Source organism: Meriones unguiculatus, chromosome 21 (genome assembly GCF_030254825.1).
Source record: "Meriones unguiculatus strain TT.TT164.6M chromosome 21, Bangor_MerUng_6.1, whole genome shotgun sequence".
In the NCBI taxonomy this organism is placed as follows: domain Eukaryota; kingdom Metazoa; phylum Chordata; class Mammalia; order Rodentia; family Muridae; genus Meriones; species Meriones unguiculatus.
Genome location: NC_083368.1, coordinates 28,785,447 through 28,809,146, shown reverse-complemented (window position 1 = coordinate 28,809,146; position 23,700 = coordinate 28,785,447). Strand labels below are relative to the sequence as shown.

Genomic DNA, 23,700 nt, shown 5'->3' with positions numbered 1-23,700 from the left:
TTGCAGTTCCCAAGGAAAGAGGCTCTTGTATCAGGACTAGAAAATTTAATTCTGGCGATGGAGCTGGCCATGGGCTTCAGCAACAACAAAAATTTTAGTTTCAAAATATGTTGTTTGGGAAGCTGAAGAGGTGATTAATCAGTTAAAGGTGCTTGATATTCTTTCGGAGGACGCTAAGACAGCCTAATGTCCTCTGCAAGGACCCGGCACCCATGGTGGGCGGCTCACAGCTGCTTATAACTCTGTTACTAAGGGAATTGACACTCTCCCTGGCTTTCTTGGCTGGAAGCACACGTTTGTGCAAACACACACACACTCTCTCGTCATTTTTCTCTAATTGGAGTTAGAGATATTTGTGATCCCCCATGTGGATGCTGGGAAACAAACACGGGTCCTCAGCACGCTTAACTGGTGAGCAGTCTCTCCAGCCCCCGAAGTTTTAGTGAACCAAAGTACCATTTGCCAGAGGAAACCAGCGAAGTTACTGGTTTGAAAACGATTGTATGCAGAGTAGAACAAGAAGATACTTACTCTGTTCAGTCACCAGAACTATTTCTGCCCAATTTGTGACCTATAGATGAGTGTGTAGAGAGCTTTCTACACATTCTCTCTCTCTCTCTCTCTCTCTCTCTCTCTCTCTCTCTCGTAGCATAGCACAGAAGAGGTGGACATTTAATAGAGAGTACGCTTGTTGGTATACATGGAGAGTATATAATTTCAGAATATGGATGTTATTGTCTATTTTACTGTAAAAAGTTGTCTATGAAATGTTCTCTCGTTTCTCGAAGATATTTTAAAATATATTTATTTAAAGTCTTTATTTGTTTTTCCAGAATTATCTTTCCAGAATTTTGACCTTTCAGACTTTTAGACTTTTTAGGGATTTTGATTGTCCTGTGTTTCAATTTTGGTATTAAAGCATCAAAGTTTGTCTTTTGGGATCGTTGCCCAAGCCCTTAATTATTGTGTTATTCTGATGGATAGTTGTTAGGCACATAGCAGATTTTCGAAGTATAAATGTATTTATTTATATATTGATTTTGAGATCAGGGTCTTGCTATGTAGAGTGATCTGGAACTCCAGCCGTTGAAGGATTACAGGTGAAAGCCTCAAATATATTTGGTTGAATATAGCCGAGTACAAGTGGATGAAGTTATTTGTTGGACCAGTGGACCGTTTAATAGAATTGGGTGCTGGATTATGAAGTATTGCTGTTGTTAAGGAAAAGTCCAGAGTAAACAGCTAATTTGTAAAGTAAGTATAATGATTGGCAGATGGGAATATATATATATATAATTATAATACTTAGGTGTGCTCAGCGCTGGAAATTCTTTGCGTATTCCGTTCCTTGTTCTAAACTGTTGCGTGGCCCTGGAACCCGTGTCTAGATTCTAAGCGTTGCGTGGCTTCTACCGCTTCAACTGAGTCAACTGAGCGTCTCCTGTATTCTAACACTTTCAGAGCTCCCTTGAATCTAGGTATTACAGTGTCGGGACAATCCCACGTAGCGATTTGGTTTTCAGTGTTTATGAAGGACCCTAAATGTGCAGCCTGTCCACTTCCATCCAGCTCTCTAAGCCCCAAGACTCCAAAGAGGCCCAAGGCGCGAAGCTCTAGCCTGTGACAGCAAACGTGCTTAGACAGCACCCTCACAGGACCAGCCGAAGAAATAGCTTAGCACCATTTCTTCCTGTTTATGTCAACCAGGACCTCTACTTGTGCATGTAGTACAGACTAAAACAAGCACACCAAATCGCCAACGCCTCCGGTACTCTAAAGGGTCCAAATCCAACTCCTGGAGCGGTCAGAGCAGGCGGATGGCTTTTAAGACGCCCAGTTCGAGGCCCCGCGCAGCCGCTGATCGCCGAGAGCCGGAGCAACAACGTGCAGCTGCGGAGACCGGCGGCCGGGTAGGAGAACCAGCACCTCTGCAAATCAAGCTCTGCAGCCGAGGCGGCGCCCCTGCCCGCGGGATTGGCTGCGGGAGTCGTGACGCGCTCGGGGCGGGCCCGACCGGTTTGCGACAGTGGCCGCGGGTCCGGGGACCGGAGAGCCCGGAGGCACTGGCCGCGCGCGCGTGCCGGGGTCCCGCGGGGGGTCGGGGAGCGGCGGCTCGGGGTCGCAGCGGGCTCGGGCGCCGCCGGGAGCCGCCGAGGTCCAGCGCCGCGGGTTGGCGGGAGCAGCCGGGGCGGCGTGGGGGGCTGGGGAGGGGAGGGAGGACGACGGGACGCGGAGCGGAGCCGGGGAGGTGCGCGGGGGCGCCCGCGCCGCAACTTCGCGCCCGCCCGCCCGCTCCGGGGAAACTTGGTCCCCGCCGAGCCGAGCGGGGCGAGGCCCCCCGGGGGGAGGCGGCGGCGGGGGGCGGGCGGGGGCGGCCGGCGGGGCGGCGGCCAAGCGCTGTTTGTTCCCTTTCACTTCCTGCGGCAGCCGCTGGAGATGAGGACGGCGGGGCTGGGGCGGAGCGGCCGCGGCCCCCGGGAGTGACGGTCGCCCCGTCGGGGTTTCCCGGCCCCTCCAGGGCCCGGGCCATGCGCGCGCCGTGAGGGCCGGGCGTCCGGACCCCGCGAGCTGATGCGGACTCGCTTCTGAGCGCCTGGGGACGAGCGGAGCAGCCCCAAAATGGAGGATTTTACCACCAGGACCTACGGGACCAGCGGCCTGGACAACAGACCTCTGTTCGGGGAGACGTCCGCCAAGGTGAGTGCGGGAGCCCTCCCCCCCAGCCCGCCGGCTCCCGCGGCCCGCCCGGAGTACGCCTGGTCCCGCAGTTCCGCCCCTCTCCTGGGGTGTCCGTCCTGCCCTCGTCGCCGAGAGCAGCCCGGAGAGGAGGAAAGTTCAGAAAGTACCGAGCAGTTTGTGCAGCGAGAGCCCCGGGAAGGTTGCAAAACCGAACTTCGCAGCTGCACGCTGGCGCCCAGAGCCCCAGGGCTGCTTCTCGATTGTTTAGTTGGAGTTGTTAAAGGGCTCCGTTGCTGAGGTTGTGAAACAGCTGCGCGAGGGTAGGAGGTGATCAGAGGGTCCCAGCGCTCGGATAGGCAGAGGCGCTACAGAAGTCCTTTAGAAGTTTAAGAGTTTTCAAGAAGCTTGATTAGGTAATGCCCTTGATTAACAATCTGTGAGAGCCTTTCTTTGTACTCAGCATTAGCTTTCCGAGAAGTCTGGGCAAGATTAAGCTGCTGTGGTTCCCCTCCCCCCCCTCACCAATTGCAAATGGCATTGATGACCTTTGACCCCTGGTGAACCGCTGGCAGCCTTTGAGAAGTTGCCTATGCAGGGCTTGGGTTTCTTAAATTTGGGGAAGACTCTGTAGCTCGTCCAGGGAACTTCTCTACCGTGCTTTCACGGGCACTGTCCCGATTTTGGCAGCTGCCAGCCTGCCATGAAAAGACTCCTTTTATTCTTAAATTCCACTTAGGTTTTGGTTTATCATGGAGTGTTTTAATAAGACATCTTAAGATGGAAGTCCGGATTCTTGTGGCCTTGCATAATCTCGCCTGACCTTGTTCAGGAGCTCTAGTTGAGCACTGTTCCTGTTAGTGCACACACCACTTGAGCGTCTGTTCTGTACTCGGTCCTGGGTGTTGAAGGAGAGCATTCGGGAAGGGGAGGTCTGTACGTAAGACAGAGGTTCAGGTGGATGTGACACGTTTTGAGAACAGAGGACAAACTGATTCACTTACATGAAAAATTTGTCCATCTGTTTCCAAATCAGGTTCATTTTCCTCCTGCACGTGGCTTTTTGAGCGCTGATTGGGAATGTGGGTGGTTCAGGCCACTTTTAACTCCATAGACCCTGAAATCCAGCAGCGCTGGACTTCCTGATGGACTTGTTGACTCATGCAGACATTCTGAAGCTGGCTGGGGTGACTTTCAGCACTTGGGATGCCAGGGTGGAAGGAGCAATTGATCTCAGCTGTTCAGGGTTAACCTAAGGAACATAGTGCGGTCCTGACCCCAGAGCAAGGCCAGAAGCTTCAAAGCAAAGTAGCAACCCCACCCCCCTAACAAATATGTAGGAACTGAGAAATAATTGATGTTATTGAGCAGCCAAATGCCTGCTGCTTGAAAGTTTCTTAGCATCCTTCATCTATTTGAAACCCATCCAAGGACATCAGTATCCAAACACATCTCTGTTTGAGCCACACCTGGGTCTAAGCATGCAATGGTTATAATGCCCTGCACCACTTAGGCAGCTGTAGAACCTTGTAGCGCTGGCGACTCAAGAAAAAAGTTAACAATAATGATTACAAGTCGCTTAAAACTGCATCGCTCAGCTTTCCCTGTGAGGTGGATGGGGCAATTGTGTAAAATCCCATTGCCCGGAGAAAGGAGAGAGATGCATGGTTTGATAAATAATGGGGCAAATAAGGTTTCCAATAAATTGAGATGCCTACTTTGAAGGAGAGGCCTTTGTCTTTCAGCAAGTCCAGCGCTTTATTTGTAGGCTGGATGGGCGCAAGGAACAGGAACAGGGTCTCAGGAGTGATAGGACGCATTGCAGTGCAGCCATTGCCTTGGTTGGTAGGAGCTGCTGCGACTGGAGGAGTCTTGGGGATTCTGAGAACTCTGTCTCTTGTATGTGGGTGTCTCTGACATCAGGAAACTAGACACAGTAGCCATTTAAGTGGAAGCTTGGTGTCAGTGAACTACTGTTTACCGGAGAAAAAGGAGAGAGGAGAAAGCCCACTCTCATGTCAAAATCTCAGAGCTTTTAGTGATCTTGTTTCTTTAGAACAAGGGACAGTGTATAGGCTCGCAGTTATAGGTGTAATCTCTAGGGCAAAGGGCGTTGAAGCCCAGACAGAGGAGAGTTTGTTTCCTTAGTGTGGGGCACTTGGGGTTCCATGTTTGACCATCAGAGTCCTTTCTAAGATGGATGTTTTACTCTGTTGTACAGCTGAGGGTCACAGGGTCACAGGGTCACAGGGTCACTTGTTCAGTCACATCTAGTTCCCTTTTGTGAGATGAGCAGTGGAGTGAATAGTAACTTAACCATGTAGCCTTGAATACTCTTAGGACAGCAGAGACACTTGTTGCCATTTCCCAGGAAGTAGGAGTGAAGTGGCTGCCCTGGCTCAGGTGGCGAGTTTTCCACTCAGGACACTGGAATGCACTACAGAAGAAGAAACATAAAACCTAGTGGCCCTTGAGCAGCACCTGAGTGGGCAGACTTGAAGGACCCTCTGCCTTCTGTACGGAATGACTGCAGTGAGTCCAGTTACTGAAATGACAAATTTATTCCGTCCTCAGTGAATAGCTTCAGTGCTCAATCCACTTAAACAGTTCTTGCTACATGAGGGATGACAGAAGGAATGGTGTTCGTAGTTTGTAAGAAACTACACCTCATCAATACCTTTGAAAATAATATCAATCTTGCTAAGAACTTCAGAATGTTATTTTCAGTGTTTTAAGCCATTTCTTCCCAGCAAGAAGGCAGCAAGACTGCTATGAATCTGAGGCCAGCCCTGGCTCCATAGTTTGAGGCCCATCTCAGGTACAGTGTGAGACCCTATTTTAAACAAAACTAAAACCCAAAAACATTCTAAGTTCTGTTCCATAGTACATTTCTTTCACATGAAAACCAAGTATGGCAGAGAGCAGAATAATAAGTATCTGGTGTTTCTGTGGCTGTGTTGTAGCTTTTGTACTTTGTAAAAGAGTGCTACCCATATGTGGACCACAAGGACAGGGGATATACGCATGCCCAGAAGGCACAAGGGTTCAGGCTTAATTCATAATTCTCCCTATCTCTCCCCACCTCTCCTAAAAACCTTTACCTCCTACCCAACCAACCCAAACACCCAGAAAAGACTTAAGCTCCATTGTAGAACACTTGCCTAACATGGACAAGGTTCTGTGTGTTCGCTCCCCAGCACCGTCCTGCAACCCCCAGCCCTGTTCGGGCATTGAACTCGGGATGTCAGGCTTGTGTGGTGATTGCTTTTAACTCACTGAGCCATTTTGTTGGTCTTATAACTAATTGCTTCTCGATTTTTTGTGGTCTTTCTGTAGTGCCTCCTCTCTCCCCAAACCTGAATCTTGTTCAGTCAGTCTTGTTTTCTGCTTTGAAACCCTTCAGCCCTGCTTCTGTCCTCGCTTCCCTCCAACAGTCTTGGCTGTCAAGAGGGGTGTCCTGCCACTGCTCTGGGTACTGGGAAGAACTTGGGTAGGTGTGGCTTCTTCTAGAGCATCTGCTCCCTAAGTGAAGGAGCTCTTGACTCTTCCTAGGTATGGTTTTTAAGTGTGCTGAGTTTCAACTGATGGAAAGGGTAAACATCACCCCCAAAATAATCTGTGTTCTTGGGAGATTCTAAAACAACAACGCAAAGGCATCTGTTCAGAAACTTGGGTGCACTGGTTGCCCAAACAGGAAGTGGTTGTTTTAAACTCTCAGGCAATTTAATTCCTGTCTCTCTTCCTGTTGAGGTATATATAGCAGAGGCCGGTGGTAAATGGGTGAATACACTATTGTGTAAGAAACAACTGAGCCCGCCCTCTTGGGCTCACATGGAGCGGTATTCCCTGGGGAGACTGGGCTTCTGCTCAGGCGTGGCAGTTGCCTGGCTCTCAGGAACGGAATACTTCTTTTCTTAGTTGGGTGCAGGTCACACACAGACAGGTGGTAGGTACTATCTCCCGAGCTCAGACTGCTGACAAACTTGAATGTCCTTATGGGAAATAAAACGAATGTTTTAGAAACTGGGGCTAAGCATGGAGGAGTCCCACTAAGCTCCAAGGGGTCTAACGGGTCCTTAAAGACTTCCCATTAGACAAGGACACCCAGCGAGGCCACCATTTTCCATTGAACAGTCACTACCGTGTTGTAAGGACTTTTATTCCTAATCCTTACAGTCACCTAGCAAGTGGTACACAGCTGGAAAACTACATCTTAAAAAGTTAAGTGTCTTATCCATGCCTGCTGATAGGTACATGGCTGCGGAGGTGGTTGGTAAGGCAGGCTTGTTATGCCTGGGCCTCCGTGTTTGTGCAGTCTGCCAGTCTGAAGCTTGAGTGAATATCATTAGTGTGCTTCTGTGAGTACCAACTGTAGTTGTTTTCTCCCCTAAAACATGTAGACTGTGTTTGTGCTCTACTTTTACTTTGGTTTCCATAAATAGTGCTTCAGTGAGCACAATCTATTTCAGGTACATTCATCTGTGAGGAGAATCTGGTAGGGGGAATGTGCAAAAATATTCACAACCTGAAGATGCTTCAAAATGTGAATATGATGAAACAAGGGGAAATTAACATGTCTGAGTTAGCTTGATATAAGAGGGAATTGTGCATTCAGATTCATGTGAGGCAGTGGAAAATGTGTGTGAAGTTGTCAGGAAACCTGCAGTGTTTGATACAGGGTCGGGTCTCTTTACATAGCCTTGGCTTGTCGAACTGTGTAGACCAGGATGGCTTCAAACTCAAAGAAACAGGCCTCCTCTGCCTCCTGAGTGCTGACATTACAGGAAAGTACCACCATGCCTGGCCACCTGCATTCTTGAGTCCCTCTCCCATGTATCCTCTCTGCTCATGCTTCTGTTCTGAGTTCACTGTTCCCTGGGGAGATCTCAGAGTAGTTGTACCACTGAGCAGAGCTCACTGTTCATTAGTTAGCCAGCGAAGCAAGAAGTCTCATTTTCCACCCAAGTGGATGCTGTCTGTCCCTCTGGTGACCATATAAGGTGAAGACCTCATTTAAGCAGAGCCATACAGTACAGCTCAGAAGAAACAAACCCACTGACAGAGCAGTTTCTTTCTTCACCCAGTAGAAGGAAACCTCCCACGGTTCATATCTTCTCAGGGCATTTCTCTGCCTCAGGGCTCTCTTACCCCAGCCATTTCCAGAGCTTCCTCTGTGACTTGAAGAAAAGCAAAGTAATTTTTGGAAATCCACCTGTAACTTACAGAGTTAAAGTCCTTAAGTTTGGGAAGTGTGAAGCTAGGATGTGGCTCTGTCTCACTCCAGGTAAACAGTGGGAAGACAGTCTGCCTGGTGGACCTTTGCACATTATGATATTGCTTTGCTTCCCTTCCTAGAAAGGACCCAATCCTCAGAGACGTTTGCGAGATAGGAAGCTAAGAACTGATAAGGTGTTAGAGTGCGTCCTTTCATAGGTGGAGTTCTTCAGAATATCAGGTCAGATTTCTGAGACTTGACCTAGAAACATGAATAGAATTTTAACTGGACATGGTGACAGTGAAACAGTGCAGTTCACAGCTGTATCCCAGGAAATCCCAGAAATTTATTTTCTCACTGTTTTAAGGGGCCAGGAAGTCCAAGACCAAGATGTCAGCAGGACTGGTGCCAGGTGAGGGCTGCTTTCAAAGTGACTTGTTGCTGCCCCCTGGAGGGGAGTAAAGCTGTGTTCGCAACATAGCGGAAAGAACAGAATGGAAGAGGCGGCTTTGAGAGGTGCTAAGTGAGACACCCCTCACCTTTATGTATTAATCACTTGCCAAAGATGATATCCCTCCCTCCCTCTTTTTTTTCTAGCAGGGCTTTCTCTGTAGCTCTGGTTGTCCAGGAACTCACTCTGTAGACCAGGTTGGCCATGAATTCAGAGATCCACCAGCCTCTGCCTCCCAAGTGCTGGAATTAAAGACATGTGCTACTGTCTTAGAATTTTATGGCCGTGAAGAGAGACCATAAGAACAAGTTACCTCTTATAAAGGAAACCATTTAATTGGGCCTGACTTACAGTTTCAGAGGTTTAGTCTTTTATAGTGGGAAGCATGGCAGTGTGCAGGGAGACATAGTGTTGGAGAAGCCTACAGTTCTGTATCTTGATCCACAGGCAGCGAGGAGGAGACTGCAGTTCCACACTGGGCAGTGCTTGAGCATAGGTAAAAGCCAGCCCCCACCGTGACACACTTCCTCCAACAAGGCTGCACCTCCTAATAGTGCCAGGCCCCATGGGCCAAACATGCAAACACATGAGTGTATGGGAGCCAGACCTATTCAGACCACCACAGCCATCTTGCCTGGCTCCAAAGAGGACAACCTCTTAAATCAGCTCTGGGGGTTATTTCCATATTAAATTTGGAGAGGATGCCACTATGTAAGTTGGATCATAGCTTTCCCAGCTCATTCTGTATCAGTTTTGGCCATTGCTGCACAGATTTATTGCAACACTCCTCTCTAGACTCTTATTTGTTTTTCCTTAAAAAAGGGCTTTTCAAATTTCATACTGCAGTGATTCCTCAAGCTCCTACCTGTCCCCGGTTACCCGTCACCTATTTATATTCATAGTCAATAGAACAGAAAGTGAAAGCTTAAAATCCAAGCAGAAAGCATGGTAGAATAGGGCTCTTCTAATTTTGGAGGGATTTGAGATTTTAAGGCTAGTTTTGATCCTCGGTGAGAACAAGTGAACACAGGGGTGTTGGGAGATGATGGATTGAGGCAGGGTGTGAGTGCAGGAGTGACAGCAAAGCAGGCCACTCTTAGATCCTGGTTAGGCTGGAGTAGAGATTGGACACTCCTTTCTCTCTTAGCATTTGTTTTGTGGGGATCACCACTAATACAATGGGTTCAAGAATAGGACTGAAGCTGGGCAAGGTGGTGCATGCCTGTAATTCTAGCACTTGGGAGGCAGAGGCAGGCAAATCTCTTGTAAGTTTGTTTGAGGCCAGCCTGGTCTGCAAAGCAAGTCCCAAGGTACACCAAGGCCCCGAGGAGAGAGAGCTTCCAGCTACTTTCTGCAGATGTCAGAAACAGTCAACTCAAAATAAAGACCAATGAAACACGGCAAAGATCTATCCTTGGCTAGAAAACACAAATCTGTAGTAAACTTTGTTTCTTCCCATATGTAATCGTCCTGGTACATTCTGGGTATTGTGGCTGGCAGAGGAATATGATGAGATACAGTGAAGTCACTGTGAGCATCGTGACACATGGCTTGGTTTTTGTCTTGAATTAGGAAAAGGTTTTCTTTTGGAAGGATGAGAACATATGCTGTGGCATAAACTTAGAAAGTGTACCACTGGGCTAGACTTCCATTATGAAGTGGCTCAAAGTCTTACCACCCCCAACTTTGACATGTAGAGGAAGAAGTAAGTAAAGTTTTAAGGTGTTTTGAACAATTTAGAGCAAGGCTTAGTGCCAGGGCCCAGTAGCTGGTAGGGGTTTGGACCACATGGCTCGGAGCCAGATTTCCCAAGATGCATTTTCTGGGGAGTCTTCTGTGCATTGCTGACCAGACAGTTAGCCTGCAAGTAAAGTCCTTAAGTCACAGCTTTGGTGTAGCAGATTGGTTTTGTTCTGGTTAATGAAAATGGTCCAGTTTTGCGGACAGGAGGGAGGGAGAGAGGGAGGGAGGTAAAAGACTAGGGCTTAGCATAGCAAATAGTTGAGATGAGGAAGGGAAGTTAGTTGGTATGATTGAAAATTGTCTTATGCTGGTCTGGAAAACAAAAATGACCACCTGGTGAAGTCTGGGATCTAGAATTGAGCCTAGCATTAGCACGCATGGTTGTGAGTTGTTTTGGTGAGGTCTGGAGATGAGCATCTCTGGAGAACTGTTAAGTATTGATAATGAACTTTATTCCTATGGCATAGCTTTAGGAGTGGGAAAAGAGGAACATGCAGGTATGCAGTGTGGAGACTGACCTAGAAAAGACTGGGAACACCTGGGGAGGGGTGCAACTCTGCAGGGCAACCTCGAGGACTCCTCTATCCCATCTTCTCCAAGAGTAGAGAAAGTGTGGCATTCTTGGGTCTTTCTTTTCTGCAGATCTCCCTCATTTCCTCCCTTGGAGTGCTGGAATACAATGCTTAAGGATGAGACCTTTAAATGAAGCCTTGGTAGTCACTGCCTTTTCCTGCCCTAGCAGAAAGTAACTGACATTATAATAAAGCTAGGAGGACGTACCCTTGTGATTCCCAGAGTCCACTACTACTGTTTCCTTGAAACTAACAGTAGTCTATTCTAGGAAGCACTTGAGAGGATGTTGGGTCTGAGGTGCAGGACCAAGCCACACCTTTTGTTCTGCTATTTGCCCATCCCACAAGCAGCGAGGCCACATTTGGTTGTGACAGGTCAGGTCCCTGGTCAGATGAGTACCCTCTACTGGTGAAGAGGCATTAAGGTAAATGCTATTGGCCACTTGTATATTAATTCTGTAGCCAGCCTAGATAACAGCAGTATGCAATGCTGAAGGAGGCCATGTGTCCCACTATTAACTGCTAGCCTTAGGGAAACATAGAGGCGTCTTACTTTGATGTAGTAAGGGTAAAATCTGGGTAAAACCTTTGGGGGTCTTGAAGTGGGGGTATCTCTTGAGGGATGATATACTAGGAAGGGTTTATAGTGGAAGTGATATTAGAGTTGACCTATCAAGGAGGGGCAGTCACATTGGGAGCAGCATCTCAACCTTTCACCTCCCAATTCACTATTTTGGAATGTACCTATCATGCCTTTAGCTTATTTTATAGACCAAATGAGAACTGACTGTATATGAAATACTTCATTTTCTATGTGCAGTATCATGTAACAGATGCCTAGAACTAATAGTTTGCCTCATTTGATGATCCAGCTTGCATTCTCTGCCAAGAACTAAAACCCTGAGCTGCCATGAATCTCAGAAGTGTCCTTTGTCTTCAAGAGATGCCCTTTCCTCTTAGTTAAGTACTAACCATACACTGTGGCTTTACCTTACCTTTTGAGGAGCAACAGTAAAATGAGCACAAGATTTTCCTTTTGTAGAACTTCACATAGACGTGTTTGTACTGGAGATATTAACGCCAACAAACCCCTTTCTTCAATTTGAGAAATTCTATCATCTCACTGAAAGGCAGCCCTCGGTGGTTTGTCTTTGGTTTATCTAAATTCCTACCCTCACTATCATGTACTGAACGCAAATGCTATAACTGAGATCTGAGTTGGCTATGCCAGACAAACAGCATAGGTATTATAGAGTGTCAGTATGGTGAATTGATGGTTTTTATTTTGGGCAGGATGGAGCTAGACAATGTGGTTTTATCATGTCACTCAGAACAGTCTATAGTCTACAACATATAAATTGTGTTTATGTATTACTGACCCATAGGTAACTGAAGCTATGGAATGCAAAACTTCATTGCAGACCATTGTATTAAATTTAAATCAGAAATGAGTCTATTTCCTCATAAATTCTCTTACCTCTTTTCACTTTTATACGTTCTCTAAACCCCTTTAGTATTTTCACTCTTCATCTTTTTATTGTTAGGTGGCTTTTACATTTAGCACAAAATCTGCTTTGGGAGTAGGTAAAACATATATTGCCACGGAAATGGAAGACTGAACACAATGTTTGTTAGCATTCTAAACTCTGCTGCAACAGGGTGTTTCCCAAGAGTAGATGATAGCCTGCTGGCTCTTTAAGTTACTTGGATGTCACGGTCAATATCCTGTAAAGCTTTTGCTACCTGAGTTTGAATCTGAGGGCCTGTGCCTTCCATCAGTGTGCTGAACAATGACTGACCAGGTACGGTTGGGGAATTTTTAACCTCATAAGGTGACTAGGCATACTCTGAGCCTAAGTATAATCTGAAGCAGATTCCAGACTGTAAATTGTTAACACTATTAAGGGATCCCCTTGGGTCACACAGCTAGACAGTGGTAGAGTAAGCTAAGAACTAGGGTCAAAATGAAACTTGGGGGTGTAGAGAAAGGTAGTTTCTGGGAAAAATAAACTAACACCAGCTACAGAAAGAAAAACTTGAATTTCAGTTTATCTTAACAAATGACAAAAGTTTAAATCCAGAATTCATCTCCAGCTACTATTTAGCTCAGGTTTGGAGCACATTTTTTCCTTAAATGCTTTTGACACCTTAACTAACTAGCAATTGAATCATCCTGGTTTTTGATTTGGAGAATGGCTAGAGCCTGCTGCACCCTGGAATATAATCCTCGTCCCAAGCAAGGAGTATCTCTCCTAAGCATTGAAATCTCAAAATGGTTTGCTCAAGACTCATACCAGATTTTCTTAAAAAAATTTTCTGATTCAGCAGATCTGAGAAAAAAAACAAAAACCAAGCACATAAACAGCTCTTAGGAGAGGCTGATGCAACTGGCCCATATACCATATTGGAGTAGCCAGACTTGGGTACATCATTAGAAGTGAAAAGTTTCAAATGAATTCTGTGGTTCTTGTGACCTGGATTTATGGTATTCTACAGCAGAAGACCCAAAAGCAAGAAAGCAAACCCTGCTAACCATTTCTGCCACATCTCAAACAGCCTACCTTACTGCTGTAGCAGAGTAACTTATGTTGAGTGGCTACGCAGAAGCTAGGCAGGGAAACACTAACCTAGGTATGTTTCCATTCTAATACTCAAAACAGTTATGCTATCTTAATAGGCTATTAAGACATGGTAATAGGCTTTGTGAGGTGCCATCTGTCAACTGACAGCTTTGTCTACAGCAGTAGTGGCTGTTAGGATAAGCTGTCTTCTCCCACGTGCAAATCATACTGCAATTTCAACCTTACGTGTAATGTGTAGCATGTATGCACACATTAAAGGCCAGAGGTTGATGCCCAATGTTTTCCTTTATCATTCTCCATCTATTTTTTTGAGATAAGGTCTCTTAATTCAGCTACTCTGGTTGGTCATTGAGCTCTACAGGCCCACTTGTTTCCATCCATCTATCCTGGGGAGGGACTTATAGATGCACATTGCTGTGTCCAACTTTTTAATTTAATTTAAAAAATTGCACGCACACACACTGTGTATGTGGCTAACCAGAGGCTGGGAGAGGTGTCTAATCCCCTGGAGTTAGTTACAGGTAGTTTTGAGCTGCCTGACATAGGTGCTGAAAACCAAAGTTGGGCCCAATTCTCCAGGCCTCGTGTCCAGCTTTTTAGGTGAATGCTGGGAATTGACCCAAACGCAGATCTTCTGGTCTGTGTGGAAGGCACTTTACTGACTAAGCCAACTCTCCATTCCCTTCCTCCCTGACTTTAGAAGATAAGTGAAAGTTTGGTTAGTTGCTTTCCATCAGTTTTGTTTTTTTCCTTTCCTCTTGATTCTAAGCATATAAGCTGCTGTGACATTTGGAAACAGCTACTTACCTTGGTCATTATATACCTCTATTGCCAATAGCTGTTCAGATATGCAGACCAATAGTGAATTTCTACAAATCTCCAAGAGCAGATATTCCCAGAATACAGTTGAAACTTCCAGACTCGTACAGATCCTACACACTTTGTTAAACACACTTTAGTCATGTGTGGGAGGAATGACCAATGAGGTCTCTTCCTTAAGAAATGGTCTTGATTTCTGGTGGGTTGCAATGTTAAGAGCTGTTGAATTCTTAGTGCAGTTATGTGTAGTTTAGTTTTCCTTTCTAACCTGTGATCACGGGCCTTCATCTGGAGTTATGCTTTGTCCCTGCACAGGTCAGGCATACTCCAAACCTGGCTTTACTATACTCCCAGCTTTGACTGCCACTTTAATTTGTATTTTTCAAAAGTAGAGAATTTGGAAAAGAGGTTCTGGTGTGTTGCTGTTTCCACATCCTCTAGTCTGTTGATGCTAAAACAATCCTCTAAGAGCCAGGGTGGTGCGGAGCTTGGTAGCACCATATGCAAGGCTCTGGGGTGGAACCCAGCAGCCTCTGCTCTATGAATATGCAATTCATGACTTGGCTTTGGCTTCTCACAAGTAAGTTGTTCTCAGTGGCCCTAAAGTACTGTTTTCTGATCAAGTCTTAAACCCAACCTTGTAGTAAATACAATTTTCTCCCTGCTGGGGATGGGCAGGGAGAAAATTGGAGAATCAAGCCTAGAGTCCTGGACATGCCAGGCAAGTGCTGTATTATTGAGTGAAAACTTGCTGGAGTTGTTAACTCTGTAAGTTACCAACTTTCTTATTTTGTAACATAGTTACACTTGGTTGCAGAGTAAACTCTTAAGTTTTGGCAAGTACTTTAAAATACACTGGGCCCAAATTTACCTTAAGTTGTAAACTTTAGGTTACTCCACTTCAGATATTTAGATATAGAATCGCTTTGGTCAAATGATTGTTTATATTACTGAAGTCTAAGTAAGTTGTAGAAAGGGCCAGTTCTTGGTCTCTTCATTCTATAAGATTTCAGCTTACATTTTGACAGCACCTGAATCCAAATCATCTGGTTTACAAACTCTTGTCTCTTTCAGGACCGAATCATCAATTTAGTTGTTGGCAGCCTAACCACCTTGTTGATTCTAGTAAGTATCTTTGTCTTGTTTTGCCACATTTATACTGTTGGCCGGTTTTAAGAACTTTTAGTAACAATTCTGCCAAAGAAAGACTTTTAAAGAGGGTACGAGTATGTGGAATATTCCAATTATAAGTCAAGAGTAAACCAGTCAACTGAGTTTGCCATGATCTAAATTTAAAATAAAAATGATAGTGGCACTAATCAGCTCCTCTGACAATGACTATCATCTTTCCCATTTCTCTTACTGCATAAATTTACTCTGGCCAAGTACTGCATGTATGTATGCATGTGTATGTATGTATACACAGTACTGTATAGCACACCAGAATATATGTGATAAACATTCTGTAAAGGTCTATCAGAATGAAAAGATCGTTTCTAAAATCTGAGTTTGCCAGGAGAACAAACCTTAGTTTGTCCATTGTTTTTTAGAAATAAAATAGGAACTAGAAACCTATCTTTCATTAAGTAAGCCAAATTAATTTTGCTTATATTCAGGTTTGGTATATATATAATTGTTTTTTCTAATCTTGTCATTTTCCCATAGCATGTTGTTGAAAATAAATGCAAGGATGTTAACAGTATATGCATGACTATGTGCCATATGATTTATGGGGTATAGTTTTGATAAAAATGGAATGCTTCACAAATCTGAATGTCATTTTTATGATTTTATGGTGCAAAAAGTGCTGCCTTGCCTCTCTGCAGCCTAACCACACCTCTGGATTACTCTTAAGGCCTAACCTAATTTCTCTCTATACAGGTAACACTCATCAGTGCTTTTGTTTTCCCTCAACTACCTCCCAAACCACTGAATATATTTTTTGCTGTCTGCATCTCTTTGAGTAGTATTACTGCCTGCATACTTGTGAGTACTATAAATGGTTGTAAGGGTCTAATATGGCAGTGCTTAAGACAAATTTCTAGCCCTTGGGTCTATATGAGAGTCCATCCTTTACTTTTTCTCCTCAACCCAAATTAAGAAGCCTAAAGAAAATTGTTCCTTTGATGGGCAGAAATGAAAGTTTAAAGAATTGTCAAAATACTTCAAATGGTGAAAAATCAGATGGGACTTGTTTGCACACAGTGATTACACAATAGGGCTCACACAGGCATTGAGAAAGTCTTCCAAGAGGACACAGGACTCTGGATTTACATCTCATAATAAGTGATCTACCTAAAATATATAAAATTAACATATTTTTCAGGAAGCAAAGTTGCAGTTGTACTTGTAACAAATCTCCTTTATATGCCCAAACCCCCCACCACCAAAGGATGGCAGTTGTCTCTTCTCAGTGTTTGGAGATTAACTGTTGGTCATGCTTTTCATCTTCTGTGGGGCTGTGGCCCAGTCATGTGCAGGAGCCCTAGGTTTGACCCCCAACACCATTTTTAAAAAAGCAAATCCCTTAAAACATAGATTTTAGGAACTAGTCCTAGGTTGTTAAATTAGTTACATAAATCTAAATGCCCTCCATTCTAATAATTCAAATATACTAAAAATATAAGTTTTCATCTACCTTGACCTGCATACTACTTTGGTCATAAAATAACGGAATATATATGATCTTGGACCATGGAATCACTTGTAGCACTACCAAAATCATAAAGAATTGGCTGTATTGGCCTCAGGAATGAGTAACTGAACCACCATCTCAGGACAATAAAGTCTAATGCTATCCATATTAAAAGCACTAGTTGTATTTTACACTGTAACAGTTGGTCATTAAATTTTTATTTGATTCTTCTTTTAGATCTACTGGTATCGACAAGGAGACTTAGAACCTAAATTTAGAAATCTAATTTACTATATATTATTTTCTATCATCATGTTATGTATTTGTGCAAACTTGTACTTCCATGATGTGGGAAGGTGAGGCTACCGAGAAGAAATACTTACCAGGACTCTTGGAAACTGTCTATGTGAAATTAACTGCTGTCAAAAAGTATGCTGAAGAATCCTCGACAGAAGTCTGGTACATGATTTTCATGTTAATTGTACATTTGAATTCCCTCTTGCAAGGGAGCTGTATTTTCCTTAAGAAGCTGAAACATTCCAGCCCTCAAATAGCAAAAATTTTCACTTTGAAATTATTATTATTTTTTTTTTACAATTTAATTGCATGGCTCAAAATCTTGCATTTTAAGACAAATACTCTTTTATTTCTGTTAAACTGAATAAACAATTATTGTTCCCTAGGCAACCAACTTTTGCTTATTACTACAGTTCACATTAATAAAACACAAATGGTGAAAAGACAACTTTGATTGTGAAGATCTAATTACAATAATAAATAAAATAATTTATACAAGTTTCCTTTTTTTTTTTTTTTGGACTTTTCTATAAGGATCATATCATTAAAGCCCTAGAGGCTAGTTTTGGCTTTACCCTTAGGAATGACTCTTGATTTGTTTTCTTTTGATAGAGAAGCAAATTTTGTTTTTTAAAAGTGCCTGAGGGAGAAGCTATACTGTGCTCCCACCAGGTAATGCACTAAGTGAACAGCATATGCTAATGCCCCCTCAACCTTCTGGGCAATTTATATAGTAAAACATATAATGAAAAGCCATGGTTATCAGAAACGGGTGATATTACCTTTCCCCTCATTTAGTTTTACTTCAAAGTGCTAACTGTAAACTAATGACTGGTTTCTGATGAGGGGTGATAACTGCTTTGCTACTAGTGGGTTTTGTTTCTACTTTATCCACATTCCCTTTAAAAATCAAAGACCTGTAGTGAATTTTCTTGACTCTCTAATGCTTTTCTTTACCCCATCTCACTCAGCTCCCACTGCCAGCAATGGGTTAACTAAAGTAACTATCACAGCCACTTCCCATGATCTTGTATTTGGATGCTGGTCATGGCTAAGTTAATCTTTCTGGGGTCACTGCTAACTAAACTGGACCATGTTGATAATATAACCTGAACTATAACCAGACCAACTTGAGTCTGGACAGAGCCTGGAGTCTAACTATAGAAATGAGTATTACTGCTCGTATTTAAGCCTGAGCAGTTAAGCTTTGGTGATTTAAGTAGCTGCAGTGAATGCAACTCCTCTTGTCACAAAACTTAACAGGTCTGGGCAATGAAAACTTCCTATACTTCATAACACATTGTCAGAAAATTGGACCTCAGATGATAGACTTAAAAGGAGGTAAAAAGTAACAGCAGCAACAATGTGCATGGCTTAAGCACAGTAGTTATGGACAAGCCAGAGGAATGGCAACTCAAAACTCTTGGGATGGCTCCTTTCTTTGGAGATAATAGTTAACCATGTGGTTTCTTTACTCAAAGTACCTGTTTCTAACAATCTAGTGACAGTTTACCAAGTCCTCAACATCCTTTGAGTCTTCAGAAACAGGACTGCCCAAAGATGATCCAATTAGATTTGATTCTTCCTGTTGCTGTTGGAATATGGGATCTGTAATGAGTAAAGTTTAAATAGTCAGTATTAAATGCATGTTACTGATTCTCCTCCATCCAGTCCAAGTATTTTACCAAAGCGGACTCTGCCAATAAGAGAACACTTATTCATCAAGAGAAGATGAACATGACTGGATAAAACAACTGCCTAGTTTCCCCCCATATTATTACCACGCTCAGGATTAAGAGTCTTGTACAGTACCTGTTAGTGTTGTCAAAGGCAAGACAGATTCAGTATCTATAACATCAGATGCCTGGATAAAGCCATGTGGTGAAGGAACGATAAGTATAGTTTCATCATCAATTGTTTGATGAACTTGGTGTACTATGGTGGGAGACTCTAAATCCTAAATAATATTAAAAAAAAAAAAAGAAACAAAGAGATACTGACTTATATTCCCAAAGTATGTCCAGGTTTGTTAAAATGATGGTGCCTATGAACCAATAATTTCTTAATTTAATAGTGAATATTGACAAGGTAGAGCATAAACCAGCAAACTATCTTATATCATTTGAGTATAGAGAAAACAATTATGTTGCACTGTGGATATTTGTAGTTCCAAAAATTTAGTATTACCCATACCACCAAAAGGTGATCCAGGAATGGATGCAACAAATGCCTCTCAATCTGTTGTCTGTGGGAGAGGACATTTCGGCAAGGAACTATGCCCAAGTGTGTCTGCCTGCCATTTCAGCAACAAGAACTGACTCGTGGACACCTTTTGAGTTTATACTTTGTGAGTCTAAAGAAAAAAGGAAGGTACTAGAGCAACAGTCCCCAACCACTGGGGGTTGCATCAGATATTCTTCATATCAGACATTTATATTCCAACACATAGCAGTAGCAAAATTAGTCATGATGTAGCAACAAAATAATTTATGGCTTGGGAGTCAGCACAACACAAGGAACTGTATTAAAGGGCCGCAGCCTTAGCAAGGGTGAGAACCACTGTGCTAGAGAGTATCTCTCTTTAAAGTACCTCTGGAGGTCCAAGGCAAAACACAGGCTATAATCTTCTACATAGCTTACCTCAGTAACATAAGCACTGGCTAAGTCTGAAGGCGGTTCTTCCTGCTTAAGGTCAGTGTCGGCAATTTCTTCTTCTGTTCTGACCATAACATTGTTCATAAGTTCTGTGCTATTTTGGTCACTAAATTTAGACACATGAGCATTATTAAATGATGGCTGCATGGTCATTTTAGGTTGAGGAATTTCATCTGGGAAAGTGTCTGCTTCTAGTGCATCGGGAGGCTCAGGAAAGTCAGATGAATGAAGATCACTATCAACTGTCAGTTCTGCTTGGGATACTGAAGAAGCGATGTCCTCTGTTGCAACAGTTTGAATGATGACTCTTGGTGTGTGACACTGCACTGTGACATTGTCACTCGTGTTCAACAAATGTTCTGGCTATAAAACATTAAAGGAAACTATCAGTGACAAAATGACAAAGAACTGACAGTCTCCCTTTCCCGTACTTTTCACCTCTACAGCTATTTTTACAATAACTTTTCTAGAATCTGCTTACTACCCATGGAGTCCCTCAAATTCCCTACTTGAATGGATATCAATCTAATAAAAAGGAAACAGTGGAGATTTAGGTGCATCCATTGACAAATTACATGCAACATACTGCACCAAAGGCAAGTGGCACAAGAAATACTGACACCCACACTACATTTCTATCAACTAATCCTGACCCATAAAAGGCGCTCAGATATTATGATGTAACATACGGATAAAGCATGGACAATGATCTGTTCAGGAGAAGCAGGGGCAGCAGCTGCCAGGGTTACTGTGGGACTTGTGGTCAGAGTCAGAGGAAGACCTTGACTTGAGCTTGTTTGAAGAAGGTAGGTGCCTGGAGTACCAGTGGGCTGTAAGTGGAAAGACTAAAGAAGAAAAAGAGATTCAGCACAGGTACAAATGCCTCTGGATTAAGTACATCTATTAGCATTTAAGAAGGCTCATTTGAACTTAGTAGTTAGTACTGTACTTTTCCATCATGAAAGGTACAAATGATAAAGGGAATACTCTTCATTATGTAAACAGTCTCAAATCAGAGATATAATGAATAAAACATTTATTATGTCTTGTGCTTCCATTCATTTCTATGTTCTTGTTTCAACTAAATATTGACACAGTAGGTTCATGAGCTACCATAGGCAATGCAGAAACCCAGTTCAATAAAATAAAAAAAAAAAACAATCTCTTGTTTAGGATCAGCAAGATGTCTTGGTGGGTTAAGGCATTTGTCGCCAAACCTGAGTTTGATGCTCAGGACCCACGAAATGGAAAAAGAACAGACTCTTGCAGCTCTATCAACACTAAGGCACGGTGCCCCTCATAAAAAGATGCGCTACTAATAACAAGTTTTTGAAAGGCACACCAGCAATGTTTATTGACTTGAATGTTTTTATAGCGTAATTTTAGGAAAATGAGGAAAAGATGGCTAACTAGAAAAACGTGTATCTTTTGAAACTGTCTGTAAGAGGAGTCTGGGTTGTCCTAATATTTTTATGATTTAGGTAGTGGGTAAACTGGACAGTCTGTTTTTAGTCTAATACTGTTTTGGCCAAAATATGTTTCCTGTATCCTGAATCCCTGAATACAGGTTTTCTTAACAAGGAAAGGGCTGGTAGAAATAGAAATGATTATTAAAATGCCTACCACCCACTGGGAAGTTATTCTTAGCTTTCCCTAAAAGTGAAAACCAATTATTTTTCTAATGGTTACAAGTACTGACCATGACAGCTAGGAATCACTGCCAGTACTGTATATAAGCATATACATTTCAAGTATTTTAATAAACTTAAGTCTTTATATACTTGAAGAAAATTATAGGTATGGATGTTTTGCCTGCTGTTTGTGCACCCAATACATGCCTGGTGCTTGCCATGATCAGAAGAAGGTTTTGAATTTCACCCTGGAACTGCAGTCGAAGATGCTTGCGTGCCATCATGTAGGTACTGGGAACTGAAAGTGGGTGCTTATGAAGAGCAGCCAGTGCTCATACTGCTGAACAGTTTTCTCCAGCCCTAGTCTCGTCAAAATTTTGTTGTAATTTCGTAAGTAAAAAACCTTAGCATAACCCCCATACATGTGTTTATTTTCCCTTTTAACTCCTTTCCCCAAGCAAAAATAAACAAACATAAAATAAAGTTGTTACTATCATTGATAAATAAAGATATTGTGTATTCCTATTCCTATATGAGACTACTGTAGTCAAGTCCAGAGATGGAAATAGAATCTGTAGATACTCTGGTGATCTTCCAACTTGTATTTATTATTTAATTCTTCAAAATAAATCAGTCTTGAGGGAACATAAATCGTGTTTACATTTTCTTAAGACAGTAACTACTCTACGCTTGCTTTAAGAAGGACATGAACTGGGGCTTTGAGGTTTTCATTGCCCCCAAAGAAACCGTGCACATCTAAATTATGAGCCATCTCGTCTCCCCAGCTAGAGCCAACCAAAATTTACTTGCATCATATCCATATATTTCTTTATTTGGAGGAATTTCAAATAAGTGAGAGCCACAAAAGATTTTCTTTAAGTAAAAGAAAATCTTATGGAGCTACATGTAGATAAAAATACTGTTAAGCCAAAAAGATTTTTACTGCACTGACTGAGGCTCAAGTCGGCACACTGTGGATGAGCGCTTGTGTGTCATGGTGGCCGTGTGGCTGACTGAGGCTGCAGCTACCACCCACATAGTAATCACACTGCTAGCCCGAAATTCAGAATCGAGCATTCATGCAGTTCTTGTGTCAACAGGTATTCTCCTTTCTCTCAAGAAACTTGCAGTTAGAACTCAGTCATTTGAAAACAAGTATATAGTGTGTGCATGTGTGTGAATGCCAGAGGTCGACATAGTTCTTTTCCTCAGTCTCTCATCAAAATGGAGCTCACTGATTTGGCTAGACTCTCCCCAATGGAGGACTTACATAGGTACCTGTGTGCTTCATGCCCAAGGTTTTTACATCAATGTTGGGAATTGAAGGTCCTTATTCTTACAAAGAAAATACTTTACCTATGAGCCATTTCCCAGCTCCTGATAACTGTTTAATATTTTTACAAGTAACAAGAGTTTGTAAAACTATTATGGATCCAACTAAAAATTCTGTACTCAGTAGCTTGTGTTAACTGCTACTGTCAACATACTCAATAAATGTTACTAACAGCCCATGAAGGGTCTACCGACTTTTTTTTCTTAGTAATCAGTCTGACATAAGAGTCAGTACAAAACTATGCCATTTATCTATACCATTATTGTCATTTTCAGATATAAAAAAATGCATTGATTTACATACACATGGAAAAAAGCAGAATGACAATGACATAGAAGTGGAAATCTAATTTATGTTGTCTAACCATCTGGCCTTAGAATTCTGTTTACCTACTTCTATAATAACAATTGTATAAGATACCCGACCTTTGTTTTGCATAAGAACAGCCAATAACTATTATCTGAAGCATTACTCACTGGAAGAATCTCAAATGTCTGTAGTGTTCCACTGTTTAGTGTTATTGTTTCTGAGTCAACAGAAGCAGCAGGGGAGTCTGTTGAAGCTGTAGTAAGAACAAGCACAATAATGAAATGCTTTGTGATGTTTCTCCAATGGACGCAGCTGTTTTGAAAGAAAATGCATTTTGAATAATGCCTGCAAACCTGAAGTTATAGCATGGACTTATCTGGGATGGCACAAAGATCAGACATACCCAATAGCTAACTTTAGCCCACTGCCAACTTTACTAAAACAGTCATGCCTACCATTTTTTTTTTTAACATGGTTGCTTTCATACTTTATAGAATGCAACAGTGACGACATAAGGCTCATAAAGCCAAAGATACTGTTGGAACCATACAAGAGGTTTGCTGATAACTCTTGGTGTGTATCAGAAAGTGTTTCAAGTGTCAAGAAGTAAGAGGAACACACCAAGGCTAATCTGGAAAGAGAAAAACAAAGAATAACAAAATTTTCTGGAAATTTTAGTAAGCATTATCGATGTATAACATTAGGTATTTAGTTCTAGTAACACTGCCTCTTCCATGGCCAAAAAGTATTTTAATCCAAATTTGAACATTCAGATTTTATCT

The 23,700-nt window shown here is 42.7% G+C and overlaps 3 protein-coding genes across 9 annotated transcripts in view; 1 reads left to right on the top strand and 2 right to left on the bottom strand.

Annotated features, from left to right (window-relative positions):
• Positions 1 to 897: 897 nt before the first annotated feature.
• Positions 898 to 2,530, bottom strand: LOC132649779 (basic proline-rich protein-like). The gene has a single exon (XM_060374231.1). The coding sequence runs from the start codon at positions 2,528 to 2,530 to the stop codon at positions 1,805 to 1,807; it is 726 nt and encodes a 241-aa protein (XP_060230214.1). The 3' UTR covers positions 898 to 1,804.
• Tmem243 (transmembrane protein 243) lies at positions 2,026 to 17,488 on the top strand. Of its 4 annotated transcripts, none has more exons than XM_021648357.2 (5): positions 2,026 to 2,155; positions 2,428 to 2,697; positions 15,133 to 15,183; positions 15,940 to 16,044; positions 16,931 to 17,488. In XM_021648357.2, exons 2-5 carry the CDS (start codon positions 2,620 to 2,622, stop codon positions 17,051 to 17,053), a joined length of 357 nt encoding a protein of 118 aa, XP_021504032.1. In that variant the 5' UTR covers positions 2,026 to 2,155; positions 2,428 to 2,619; the 3' UTR covers positions 17,054 to 17,488. The 4 variants fall into 4 exon arrangements, with proteins under 4 accessions (XP_021504032.1, XP_021504034.1, XP_021504031.1 ...); XM_021648359.2 differs by having other exon boundaries at positions 2,030 to 2,169; positions 2,519 to 2,697; XM_021648356.2 differs by having other exon boundaries at positions 2,031 to 2,169.
• Dmtf1 (cyclin D binding myb like transcription factor 1) overlaps positions 17,313 to 23,700 on the bottom strand; it is a 43,911-nt gene continuing 37,523 nt past the window's right edge. For all 4 annotated transcript variants that reach the window (XM_021648351.2, XM_021648354.2, XM_021648353.2 and 1 more), the window contains 5 exons: positions 23,086 to 23,171; positions 20,335 to 20,490; positions 19,631 to 20,008; positions 18,803 to 18,947; positions 17,313 to 18,598 (listed from right to left, as the gene is read on the bottom strand). In XM_021648351.2, coding sequence (XP_021504026.1) covers positions 18,489 to 18,598; positions 18,803 to 18,947; positions 19,631 to 20,008; positions 20,335 to 20,490; positions 23,086 to 23,171 — 875 coding nt within the window. In that variant the 3' untranslated portion in view covers positions 17,313 to 18,488. The remainder of the gene's footprint in view (positions 18,599 to 18,802; positions 18,948 to 19,630; positions 20,009 to 20,334; positions 20,491 to 23,085; positions 23,172 to 23,700) is intronic.